The sequence below is a fragment of the Salvia miltiorrhiza genome, chromosome 6 (assembly GCF_028751815.1).
Source record: "Salvia miltiorrhiza cultivar Shanhuang (shh) chromosome 6, IMPLAD_Smil_shh, whole genome shotgun sequence".
NCBI classification, from domain to species: domain Eukaryota; kingdom Viridiplantae; phylum Streptophyta; class Magnoliopsida; order Lamiales; family Lamiaceae; genus Salvia; species Salvia miltiorrhiza.
This window is the reverse complement of record NC_080392.1, coordinates 2,820,573-2,834,768: the sequence shown is the minus strand read 5'-3', so window position 1 is coordinate 2,834,768 and position 14,196 is coordinate 2,820,573. Positions and strand designations below refer to the sequence as shown.

At 35.0% G+C, this 14,196-nt stretch overlaps 1 protein-coding gene across 1 annotated transcript; it reads left to right on the top strand.

Moving 5' to 3' along the window:
- Positions 1-7,007: 7,007 nt before the first annotated feature.
- Positions 7,008-9,577, top strand: LOC130987914 (zinc finger protein SHOOT GRAVITROPISM 5-like). Its single transcript, XM_057911617.1, has 2 exons — positions 7,008-7,848; positions 8,494-9,577. The coding sequence occupies exons 1-2, from the start codon at positions 7,376-7,378 to the stop codon at positions 9,227-9,229; spliced, it is 1,209 nt and encodes a 402-aa protein (XP_057767600.1). The 5' UTR covers positions 7,008-7,375; the 3' UTR covers positions 9,230-9,577.
- Positions 9,578-14,196: the final 4,619 nt, after the last annotated feature.

Below are 14,196 nucleotides of genomic sequence, written 5' to 3'. Positions count from 1 at the left end.
TCGATGTTCCGGCGAATTACTGAATATTTGGGACTGAGTGTTTATCCTACGACTCGAACTATGTGAATATAATACGAAATGCTTTGATTATGATTGCAACTCAGGGTGAACTTGAGTCGTTGAATACTACGTGCTCAATATTCCGACGAATTACTAAATACTTGGAATTATTGAATATTCGAGACTGAGTATTTCTCCTTCAACTCAAACTATGTAAACATGATAAAAGATGCTTTGATTATGATCACAGTTCAAGGTGAACTCGAGTTGTTGAACACTATGAGCTCGATGTTCTTGCGAACTATTGAATACTCGAGACTAAGTATTTGTTACGACTCGAACTATGTGAATATGATATGAGATTCGGGAGTGTGTACTTGTCCTACGATTCGAACTATGGGAATATGATATGAGATGCTTCAATTATGATCACAGTTCACGGTGAACTCAAGTCGTTGAACACTACGAGCTCGTTGTTTTCACGAACTGCTAGATACTTGAGACTAAGTATTTGTCCTAGGACTCAAACTATGTGAAATTAGATGCTTTGAGTGTGATCTAAACACATGACGAGGGCTCGATATTCCAGTGAACAACTGAATACTTGGGACTGAATATTTGTCCTACGATTCGAACTATGTGAATATAATGTGAGATACTTCAATTATGATCGCGACCATATGCTGTGAGATCATACGACTTGAACTATTCGTATGTTGAGTAACCATGTGAATATGATATGAGATACTTTGATTATGATCAAAACCATGTGCTGAGTGAGATGTCGTATGTTAAATGAGAATTTTCGTCCATTATGGGGGCTCTACTAATAGATTATAGGTATGATGAATGAGTGAGATGTCGTATGTTGAATGAGTGATTTTTGTTCATCCCGGGGGCTCTATTTATAAAAGGTAGGTGGTTGTTTGTGAAGAGATGTGAGCTTTATCCATATTTTCTAAACATGTAGGTCTATCCGGCCCGAACAGATGTAATGGTTCCTACCCTGATCCGAACCAACGTGTCGGTCTAGTATGACACGGGTCGGGCACACGCCAACCGCTGCCATGTGGCCCAACAGCTGCCACCATGCCACTAAAATTAAAGGCTCCTCAATGTGCATGTTTGAAGTGCAAAGTGCTCTGTTAAAGCGCCTATTACGACGTGCACGTGCTCGGATGGTGTCTCATAAGCAGTTGGACTAACCTAAAAAGACTAATACAAAAGATCCACTAAAGTGCACCATAACGGTGCATACTTGATTGTTTCCTTCTAATAGAAAACTTTTATACGGGATTTCCTTATTTTTCATTGAGGGATAACCACATTTTTCTATGTTTTAAGTTGTAATCTTTAGCCATTAATAAGTCATTCATTTCAACACGAAATCAATTAATAAATACATTAAATTCATATACACAAATTCGAGATTTCATATAACATTTCATCTAAAAAAATCTTAACGAACGCTGATGAAGCCTAGCTCAAGTGGCAAATATGAAGCATCCAAAGACTCTCATTTGTGAGAGGTCTTGGGTTCATCAATTCCCGCATGTGTGCGGGTAGTTTTTCCACTTTTGTGTGGGTAGTGTTCCCACACTACAAAAAAACAGCTAAACTACGACGGAATTAGCGACGGAAAAGGATTTCGTCATAAAATTATGACGGAATAACGACAGATCAACGACGACTTTCAATTTCAAAAATTAACTACGGAATCTACATCAAATTTGCTACGGAAATATTTTAACGACGGAATTAGCGACGGAATTTCCGTCATAAGAGTTTACTACAGAATTATTCCGTAATTAAAAGTAAGGAATATTTAATTATTTAAATAATTAAAAATTAACGACGGAATAATTTCGTAGTTAAAAATAAAAAATATATATCATTTATTTTTGCGATTGCAGGGAGACAAGGTGGAGATGCTCGTATTGAATGCTAGTGGTCTCCGTCGTGAGTTCATGGATCTCAGGAAAGATTTGACCCATTCCCTGTTTCTTGTGCTCCAGCTTTCCCAGAAACGAGATAGATAGTGTCGATGAACGCTCATTTGGGCTCATTCAGCACATAATTTTCCTGGGGCACTTCAGTTTCCTCACCATTCACATCGAGTCTCTCTGCATGTATTCCTGGAAGAGATTGGGCAAGTTGGAAAGAGTATTGGGGTCGGGATGATGTGAAAGCAAAAGCAGAAAATTTGGGGACGTCTATAATCTTCCTCTTGATCTTTTTATCTTTAGATGTTGGTTTGAAACTATTTTGAACAGTTTGATTTTAACTTTTGTTATGTTGGAGATTGAACATATAATCTTTTGTTATATTGGATTTCTATGAATTAATGTGATATAAGACTTTTTGTTGTTTATATTTTGTTTAATAAGTTGCATTAATATTGTGTTAATAGGTTAAATACTTTTATATAAATAATGCAAAAAATATTTTATAAAATTTGTTGTCTTTAGCGACGGAATAGCGACATAAATCTTCAAACCAAATTTGCGACGGAATCTATTCTGTCGCTAATCCGTAGTTAAAAAAAACAACCAAACGACAACTACTTTCTTAGCTACAGAAATTTCCGTCGCTAGTCCGTCGTTAAAACTAGCGACAGAATACATTTCCGTCGCTAATTTTGCTAGCGACCACGATTCTAGATTCGGAAAAAATCCGTCGTTATTCTGTCGTTAGCCGCGATTAGCGACGGAATTTTCATTTTTAGCGACGGAAAATTTCGTCGCTAATCGGCAGATTTTTTGTAGTGCCACCTTTGTATGGGTAGTGGTTCTGGCTGCGTGCTGTTGTTTTTCCACCTTTGTGTGGTGTAGAGATCTCCCTGCGTGCAGGTTGCTTATTAGATTATTTATTAGATATCCTCTTGTAATTAAAAAAAAAAAGATTATTTTGATCGAGAGGGTAGTTTTCAAAAAAAAAATCTCAACGAACCACCATAATTAATAATAGTTTAATAGGTATTTATTAGCTAGATTTCCAACAAATACTATTAATAATTATACTAAATTAGCCAATTTAACGTCTTTGAGATGCCGTTAACGTACGTTCACTAGTGTTTTATTGCAGGTTTACAACAAAAATTGCAATTTTAGCATAGAAAATATTTTCAATTTACCTATGTCACACTAAAATTAATATAATATACAATAGTTATTTTAATTATTAATATTCACATTACATGTATACGATGGAAACACCAATTAAATAATATAGCAAAAATGCCAAAAACTTTGGTGTGCTTCGCAAAAGAATTAATGACCTTGAAAATATGGGGAAAAATGTGCCTTTAGAAAAAAAAGGTTTAAAAATGTAGTGGATCAACAAGTTGAAATTGAATTTCGACTTTCGACTTTGGCTTAATGGCGTGTGTTAATTCACTTTTAAAATTGGATACACATTTCGTGCCAAGTTAAAAATTTGGTGCTACAATTTTTATCCAATGATAATTTTGAGAAAATGCAGAGGCCCAATTTCTTTTGTATATCTCGAAGGTCAGGACATTTTGTACAAATAGTCGAAGTTCAAGGCCACAAAAAGTTTATAACATCACACAATTTAATATATTTATAGTATAGATGTGTAATTGATATATTTTATAAATTTCACAGTTCAATTTACTGAACATAAAATTTAATTTATCATAAAAACTATAATAATTACTGCAAAATAAAACAATATTATATATATATATATATATATATATATACTTTTTTGGATTTAATGTTCGAAATGAGTAAATTATTCCGACGGATGTTCAACCAAAACATTTCTAAGAGCATCCACAATGGTGGGCCAAGGTGGGTGCACAATTGTGGTCCCCACTCCTATTGCACCCACTCTCCACAATGGGAGAGCCCACTCTTGGCTCATTAGATTTACTTTTCATTTTCTATTTATTTGATTCTTGCGTGAACGGCGAGAATCCTTGGCCGGATGCATTTGATTCGTCGGGAGATGGATTTTGGGGGTGTTAACGCCAATAATTTTTCCAATCTCCTTCCATGATTTTGTGAGAGTATAAATTATAGAAGATGAAGTATAGTAGTAGTAGGAGATGAAATAGGGAATGAACATATTTATAGAAGCAAAATAAGAAGAAAAAAAAGGGAGGGGGGCAACGGCCAAAACTCAACGTCTCTCTTCCAGATTTTTCAATTTTTGATTTTTTTTGTAAATGTAAAATACGAAAAAGTGGGAGGTGGGCACACGCGCATGAGGCTGCACCCGGAGCGCCCCAGCGCTTCGCCTTTTTGCATCGCCGGTGCGGCATTGGGGATGGGTGCAATAAATGAGGGCTCACACCGGCTATTGAGCCCCTATTGTGGCTGCTCTAAGAGCCTCTTTATCCTTGATTTGTCTAAACCATAAACAAACTTTTATATGTTAACCAAAAAAAAAAAAAAGAACACACACAAATTACATTTAACATAAATATTAAAAGTATTATTTAGAACTTATCCTAAATAGTAGCATAAAATAGAAAAATAGATGGAATTGAACCCCAGTATAGCAAATGAGATCCCCTGTCTCATAATTTAGCGTGTAGCATGTATACCAAATTCATTTAGTGCAGGATCGTGTGACAACACCATTTTTATTTTTTTTTGAGCGATGACAATACCAAATTTGGTTATTTGGTGGAAGCTTTATTTAATAAATGTGAAGCGACTACTAAACTAGATAGAGCTTTTTTTTTTAATATATATTTTATGAAATTAGTCGAGATAATACTTTTTTTAATCTCTCATAATCCAAAAACGGGCGGAAGATTGCTGAAGTACGTATAGGTTAATTACATTAAATTAGATAATATCTTAATTTGTTTCAAAATAAATTAAATGCTAAATTTGCATTTTGTACTATCTATGATTCTAATTCAATTTCTTGTCAATTTTATCATATGTGGCAATCAGAATACCACCTAGGTTCGGAAAATAATTTTCTTACCCATTACAAAATTTGCATGTGACTATTACTCATTACAGAGTCAAATACCAAATTTTTTTTTAATATCTTTTAGAGTAGCGGCCACCTCTAATATGAAACAAAAAAAAAAAAAAAAAAATCAAACAAGGGGAAGAGTGACGATGAGAATTAAATTATTGTCCTCATTGACGTAGCCAAGCTTCCAGTGGGGGCATTAGGCAGGGTCCAGTGGGATTATTATCCTCATATTTTTTAATATAATATATTGTTATTATTTCATGGTGTTGTTTATTTTTTTTTATGTTTATTAATGTGGACTAAAAAAATTAAAATTTGAGTTTTAAATGTAAAATTCTTTATTATCAGACTTTCTTTCTATCACTATTCTCAATTAAAAAAATTATTGTTATTATGTGTTCCATGAAATATTATTGTTGATATAATCTAATTAAATATTCCTAATTTATGTTAATTGTTAGCTCAAATAGTATTAGTGCCCTTCATGCTGTAAAATGCAATACATATTTGTGTACAATACTATGTATTTTTGTGTGCAAATTTATGCATAAAAGACATGCAAAATTAAAAAAACTTCAAAAAAAAATAATTTTTTCAATATCCCAAAATTTATTTCAATTTTACACGTGCATATTTTGCCTTGAAAGGCCTTGGAAGCCCTCTGCCACGTATCGCGTTCTTAGCGCACCACATGTACAAAATGTGTGGTCTAAATTTGGTACTGCATAGTAACTAACGACCAAATACGTGCTATTAGAATCCAATCATTTTTAGCTCTTAGATCATCTAAATTTACAGTTGAATTATCACTTTATTGGACAAATTCATGGTCTTGAATTCGATTTTATTCTTCACAATCCAGACATTTTACAAATAATTTAATACGATTTTCTTAAATTTAAATCCCAATCGTTAAATTATAAATAGATCAATCGTGTAAATCTAGTCCTATTTTATTCTAACAATTGATTTTAGTCTAGCAGAATAGAATTAATACGATTTTGCACTTAATAAGTAGGGATGTAGAATGAGTCAAACTAGACTCTTGAGCTACTCAGATCCTGACTCCATAAAAAATTGTTAATTATATGACTCAAGCTTGAACTTCACATTAACTACTTGCTAGCAAACACTGTCAAGTGAGTTGACTTTAAAAAATATAAAATTATTAACCTGGAACATCTTACATATTTTATTCTATAATTAATTAATAATAAGTATATTGACTTCTAATTAACTTAATTACGATTAAAAGAAACACAGTGTAGTTAAACCTATATTTAAAAAATTAATTTGGATTCGATTAAACTCGAATGAAGTCATATATAGCTAGCATCAAAACATTCAATAAATAAAATTTGAGGTGGCTCCACTTAACTCAAGTTGTCTATACTCGTAATACGCTTGCAAAACGACTTTATCCAAATAAAAGTGTATACACGCTTTGAAGTCGGATTGAACTCATACGCGTCAAAAATAAATTTTGACCAAAATTAATATATTCACACGCAATTAACTCTAAAAAAAATTTAGTTATTTTATTGTATTGTTTGTTCGTGCTGTCAAATGGGCAGAGTCGGGCCAGCTCAACCCGGCCCACCGGGCTTCCGAATTCTATAGGATGAAATAAGTTATTGGTGTGCGTGAATTGAGCCAAGAACTCTAAGGCTAAGAGAATATCTAAGAATGGGGATAGATAATTAATCAAATGAATTAATGTTTACTTGCAACCTACACTTTCCTCTTCCATGTGGAAAGCGTAACGTGCTACGATCTTATTATTATTACGTCGACGAAGAATACGACGTCGTACGTAGTCGACCCCATCCCATCTCGGGAGGAAATTGAAATTTCATAAATTGATGTAAAATCAAATCGATGAATACAGTGTAGAGAGTTGATCGAGTAGAGAGAGAAGCCAAAAGAGTGGAGTCGGCTACAGTGAGATGATTAGACAGAGAAATGCGGGCGTATGAAAGCAGACAAAAATAAGGCTCCTAATGTGTACGTATATATGCAGTTGGCCTTTAGTATTTATGCATGCAATTTAACTCTGCCCATGAAAATCACAATTATGACTGTGTTTTTGTTCCTTTATGGGGATGTTTTTCTTCATATCAACTTTCAACCATATATTGTCATTGGCCCCTAAACCCCCCCCACCTATACCCCACCCCCCCCCCCCAACCCCCACCCCCACCCCCATCATCTTTTCAACAAGTTTATTTAGGCAGCCTTTCATATATAACTATACCTGAGGAAGATGTTTCTTGAGAGAGAAAAACTTTGTATCTCATTTACATTTATTTTGGAAAAGTGATCGAGCGCTCAAAAGCTGAATCAAAAGCTGATTATATTACCGAAAGAAATAGGCTTTTTTTTTTTTTGGGATATTTTATTAAAAATAAAATTAATGCTGAGCAACATTGATCCGTCCGCCGAGTACGCGGCGAGCAAGCGGAAGCGGCGGCCGGCGGGGACGCCAGATCCGGACGCGGAGGTGGTGTCGCTGTCGCCGAAGACGCTGCTGGAGTCGGATCGGTACGTGTGCGAGATCTGCAACCAAGGGTTCCAGCGGGATCAGAACCTGCAGATGCACCGGCGACGCCACAAGGTGCCGTGGAAGCTGCTGAAGAGGGAGACGCCGGTGGCGCGTAAGCGCGTGTTCGTGTGCCCCGAGCCGAGCTGCCTCCACCACGACCCCTGCCACGCGCTGGGGGACCTCGTCGGGATTAAGAAGCACTTCCGCCGCAAGCACAGCAACCAGAAGCAGTGGGTCTGCGACAAGTGCTCCAAAGGCTACGCCGTCCAGTCCGACTACAAGGCGCACCTCAAGACCTGCGGCACCCGCGGCCACTCCTGCGACTGCGGCCGCGTCTTCTCCAGGTTAGTGAGAGAAAATGATATCGAGATAGACAGAGAGAGAGAATTGAATCAGGGAATCTTGTCATTTCACAGAGTTTTCTTGTATTCAGTGCAGAATGTCTTGCAATTGCAGCTGCATCTCTTCTCTCTCTCTCTCTCTCTCTCTCCCTATGTGAGTGAAGGTGTGTGTTCTTGCGTAACAGAAGACTGTGTGTCAAATCATTTTCTCAGCCAGTCCAAGATCTCGTTAGACTACTAGGTTTTGACTCATTGTCAGTCTAATTAATTTTTAATTAATGTTTTCGCATCTTATTAATTAAATTAAATCAAATTAAACGCAAACTTGTTGTGCATGGAATTATAAGATGAAAATTTGGGGGTGACATTGTTGATACATGATTTGAAGAAGGTGTGGCGTTTTTGAAGGTCAAGATGGTAATGATGCGAAATGATTGCATTCTTGTTTGTAGCACTCGTCTTCATGAATGGGGTTTTTTTTCAAAACTTCTTCAAACCCCATTTTCTTCTGTTCAAAAAATGTCCTTTTGCTCGACTTTTTTACTACATCTTTAATCATCACAGCCTTGAAAACTTTACTACGTACTTGCTTCTGTGTTATTTGTTATATATATATATGTAATTTTATTTATTTAATATTATTTGTAGGGTGGAAAGTTTCATCGAGCATCAAGATGCGTGCAGCATGGGGCGCCTCCGCTCCGACGCGCTGCCGCCGCCGGCGTGCTTATCGCGGACGGCGTCGAGCCCTAGCCCCTCCAGCGACACCAATCTCAGCGTCGTCGCGCCGTGGCAGGCGGCGTTGGCCAAGCCGAGCAACGAGGCGATCTTCGTGACCGCATCGACGTGTCGTCCCCCAAATCTGGAGCTCCAGCTCCTCACCAAATCCAACGAGGATCACTCGACTCAGCTGCAGCTCTCGATCGGATCGTCGGAGATCAACGGCGAGGCGGAGATCAGCCGGTGCTCGCCGCGGGGGAGCACGACGGGCGGCGAGAGGCCGGCGAGGGTGAAGGAGCAGGCGCAGGAGCAGCTGCGGGTGGCGATGGCGGAGAAGGCGTACGCGGAGGAGGCGCGGCAGGTGGCGAAGCGGCAGATGGAGGCGGCGGAGCAGGAGTTCTCCAACGCGAAGCGGATCCGGCAGGCGGCGCAGGCGGAGCTGGAGAAGGCGCAGGCGCTCAAGGACCACGCCACGAAGAAGATCAACGCCGCCATGCTCGAGATCACGTGCCATTCCTGCAAATCAAAATTCCAGCAGGCGTTATTCGCTGAGAATTCCAATTCCAATTCCAATTCCAATTCCAATTCCAACTCGATCGGATTGAATTTCATCTCGTCTGCGCTCAGAGGCTGGGAAGGGAAGAAGGCCGATCATGAAAAATAAATATCATCATAATAATTCTAATAATAATACGCAAATTAATTAATTAAATCAAGGATTTGCATTTGCTGTGGTATTGGTATTTACTGTTAGCATTAATGTGTAGATTTCGGATAAGTTTGTATTTTATTTTATTTGATTTTGATTTTGATTTTGATTTTATCCCGTTGTGGTAGAGATGGCGTTGATATATGTTGGAACGGGGTTATGATCTGTGTAATGATGTACATTTTTTTAATTGTTACTTTTCATTTATTTTCCACAGGTTTATGGTTAGCTATCATAATTTTGATGGAAGCTTTTGTTCAGGAACAATAATGTGAAATTTTGAGGGTTTTTTACTTTTTCTTACCTGTCGATTTCCATTGGCAAAAAAAGATGAAATGTCTTGGTATTCATCAGATTCGCATTAATAGCTATTCATCTGCAAGAAATATTTTGCTTCTCAGGTATGATTATTATTCAAGATTGTGTTTGAGTTTTTTCAAAAAAAAAAGAAAAAAAGATTGTGTTTGAGTTGATAACATTTGGTGAGTATTTATGAGAAAAATTAAGAGAGAGACAGAGATAAGATTTACTATTGAACTTTACATTTTATATAATGGTATTGTTGAAGATCATAATGTACAGTGTTGTAATTAACATCTAGACATATTTGTTTGTTTGCACTAATAACATCAATTTTGAACATTCAACAAGGCAATAAAGAATTTGAAAAAAATGTTAAAATAATCATCCAAATAATTGTGTTATAAATTAAATGTAATCAAGGGAATATTATCCTAGAGTACCACGATTTTATGTATGTCATTATACCTCACTCTTATATCTATTTTATTAATAATATTTTTTATAAAAGAAAATTTTATTATAATAATACTATGAATTATAATAAATTTTTATATCAAAAGGTTAAAATTTTAAAAAATTATATACCATAACTTTTAATTCACCAACCTATTATTAGTTAATAAAAATAAAATTAAATGATAAAAATAATTATATACCTAATTAGATGGAATAAATCCTAGTTAATAATCACAAAATTAAACTAAAATATACGATGTTGAAATTGGAGAAAAAATATATAAGAGCATCCACATTGGTTGAGTCAAGACTCGACTCATTCATGCTCCGATACCACTTATGAGTCAAGTGTTGCATTGACTCATCTATTAACTCATATGGATTAGTTTTGATCTTTGAATTTTTGATTTAATTTAAATGATTCAAATTTAAATAACACAATCCCTTGAATTAAAGTTACATTAATTTATATTACTTAAAATTTAAAATACATAACATTAAAAAAATTAAAATAAACATATAAATTGAAAAGGAAAAAAATCGACCAAGTGCAATTAGAAATGACCATTGAAAATTATTTTTTAAAATCTATTTTTTTTAAATTATGTCGAATGTGCTTGACTTAATAGAACGAGTCAAGCTTCGAGTCAACAAGGCCTGTATCAGCTGACTCAAGTGAGTCAGCTAGCTAATGTGGGTGCTCTAAAAAATAAATAAAATTAAAAATAGATCACAAAGTAGAATATCAAGAGTTTCGAAAGACAAGGTTCTCTATAAATTAATTAATAGTTATATATATATATATATATATATTAAGGATAAAAAGATTAATTAATGTTATATCTATTGCATGTAACGAAAGGGGAAAAAAAAAAAAAACTTAATTTAAATGCCAGAATTAGGTAAGCAGCTTGATAGATAGCTTTAATATGGGAATCCCTTGCCTAGTCTTTTGTCAAAACTCGAAAGTGATAGGGTTTTCTGCATTTCTATAAATTTAATTATAATCACATAATATATGCATATATAATCAAACATGCATGCAGATACTTGACTGTGAAAACAATTTTCACCTCCCCCTCCCGCCCCAATTAATCATCTCGAAACCAAGCAAATATTAATAAACTTATTGTCTTAATTTATGATTTAATTTTGCTAAACATTATTTTACATCGATCATTCACTTTGCATACTTATTATTTTTTTTACTTTTGGAATATGTTATCTTTGATTAATAAATTTGTCATGAGCTTGAAAAGGAGGGATAATAAAAAATTTATCCCTTTAAATTCCTTTATTTTCTTTCCCTCATTATCTACAAATTAAATAGAATTCTATCCTTTCTCATCCCTCTTTTTTTACTCCAAGGAGGAATAATAATATCCTCCATTATTATCCTTATTTGAAGTAAAAATGAGGGATGAGAAAGAATAGAATTCTCTTTTGTAAAAAATAAAGGAATTTAATGTGCGGAATTTTTGTTATCCCTTATTTTCTCACGGTAAATTTATCGATCAAAGTTACAATGGTGGCCATAGACAACTAATATCTATTGGTACAAAATACAAAAATCACCAAAAATGATGAAACTCTCCTCAACTACAATCTTTATACAACTACTGTGAAAAAAATAAAATAACTGTTTGAATGACAAATTAGTAATTAGACAGACATGCATATTGAATATTGTTTGATGAAATTATATACACTACACTACACACACATATTTTGTGGTCATCAAGTGTCAACTTAGGTAAATGTTTGTTAGATTTTGTGTTTGGACTATTTGAAGATCTTTGCTCGCTGGAAAAAGGAACCTCGCCTTGACCCAGCATTAAATAACGGACTGCTAAAAGATTATTGTATCACATCATCACGGTACAAACATATGTGCATCATACAAATTTCATGTAATCATATCTCACACCACACACACACACACACACACACACACACACACACACACACACACACATATATATATATATATATATATATATATATATATATATTATAAATAAAGAGACATTATTTAATTTGTGGTTTAAAAATCACAAACTTTTACACAACAATTAATTTGCAAATGACTCTTAAAACTTATGAAACAAAACTTATCAAATTTTTTTGGCAAAATTAAAACTCTACGAAATCTTTTGACAACCCAATAATTATTTATTAATTCATGCCGTTGGTGATACTTTAACGGGCTAGCTCGATGAGATGAACATTTTGGCAAACGCCCACTTAATTTAAATTATTCCCAAAAAAATTAGATCAAAATTGTAAATTAGATCAAAATTGGTGATTTAAATGATAATTAGTACTCCCTCTGTCCCAACGAAAGTGATGCACTTTTTTTCGGCACGAGATTTAAGGAGGATAAGATTGCAGTGTAAAAGTGTGTAAAGGTGTGCGGAGCCTATTGTCGGTGGTGTAAAATTATTATCAAAAAATGAAATGCACCACTTTCGTTGGGATGGCTCGAAAAAGAATACGCACCGCTTTCGTTGGGACGGAGAGAGTATATAGAGAGAAATGAAGAGATTATTGGGGTGGGGTGGGGTGGGGGGGTGTGGGGTTGGGGTGGATAGTACAGCAATAGATGTACAAGTAGGAAGGGAAGAATGGGGTGGGGATATAAGAGTCCTTTTGGGTGTGCAGTTGCTGCACCCTTATAAATGCATGTAATAACCAAAAACGCCATGTTTTTCAGTGCCACACTTGTCATCGTTCATCCACGACTCGTCACTCTCACTCACTCCATTTATTTCACCATTTTTCTTTGGATTCACCTTCATCAGAATCAGTGTCTCTCACCAGGCATCTTTCCATTTATGCAGCCTATCATCACTCCCAACTTCCCATCTCTCTCTCTCTCTCTCCATGGCCGTGTGTGTGTGTTGTGTGTGTATGTGATATATATATATATATATATAGAGAGAGAGAGAGAGAGAGAGAGAGAGAGAGAGAGAGAGAGAGAGAGAAGAGAGAAATAACTGCGTACGTATGTGCGATATTTGTCTTTCCCTGACTTTGCAAAATACAGGAAAAGCTCAATTCCTGCCCGAAAAAGTCATCCCTCTAAATTTCCTTTTCCTCTCTCTCTCTCAATTACTTTTTGACCCTTTTCACTTTTTCTTACAAAATAAGTGTAGTAAAAAATTGTAGCCAATATTTTTTTGTCTTTTTGTATTATGTTTTTAAATCCGTATAGTGTGAGGTTGTCTCAGCGCATGTGGCACATTAAAATAACCAATAACGATAGTGCGTTTGTTAATCATAATTGGAGATACTTTATGGATTGTGCATTTTTAATTAGAGTTCTAATTTATTTTAATAAATAATATATTAATACTCTCTTCGCCCATAAAAAATGGGGCACAATTATTATATTTAGCGTCCAGAGCATTTTTTCTTTTAAGACACGAGCCCACCACTTTTCCTTATATTTTATCCTTATCAATACTTTTTATTTACAAAAAAATCAACTTTAATTCAATTTCAACCACTCATTTCAAATAATGGTGGGAGCCTTTCTCCACTAACCACCAATTTTACTAAAATCTATGCTCATCAAGTGTCTCAATCTAAAACGCAGAGAAATATTTAGTAAAAAAAAATATGGGGCACGTGCGCCACGTGGGTAGAGTGCATACACTATATTTCATGTATTGTAGAGGAAATGTATTTTATTTTATTTTATATATGTTGTTTATCTAGTATATCACTTGATAGCGGTACAATAATTAGGTATAGTTAAGGCGAGAGAAATACTCGGTATACCGGTCATACCGTACCGTAAGATGCCATAAAATACCGAACTTAAGGTATATCGGATTTTTCGGTAAGGTATGATACCATACCGAAGATTTACGACAAGGTAAAGATATGGATTTTTCAGATACCGGGGTATACCGACATATACCGATACCGAGGTATATACCAAAAATATCAATAAATACCGTATTAAAGGTATATACCGGAATAAAGTATGATACCTTATTAAGGGTATACCGGTATATACCGGTATTAAGGTATAATACTTTGTTCTGATATACCGCAATTATCGGTATATACCGGTATGTCAAAAATCACAGTATATACTGTATCAAACTCTATAGTTTTAAAATATATATATATTTTTATCTTTATATTTTTAAAAA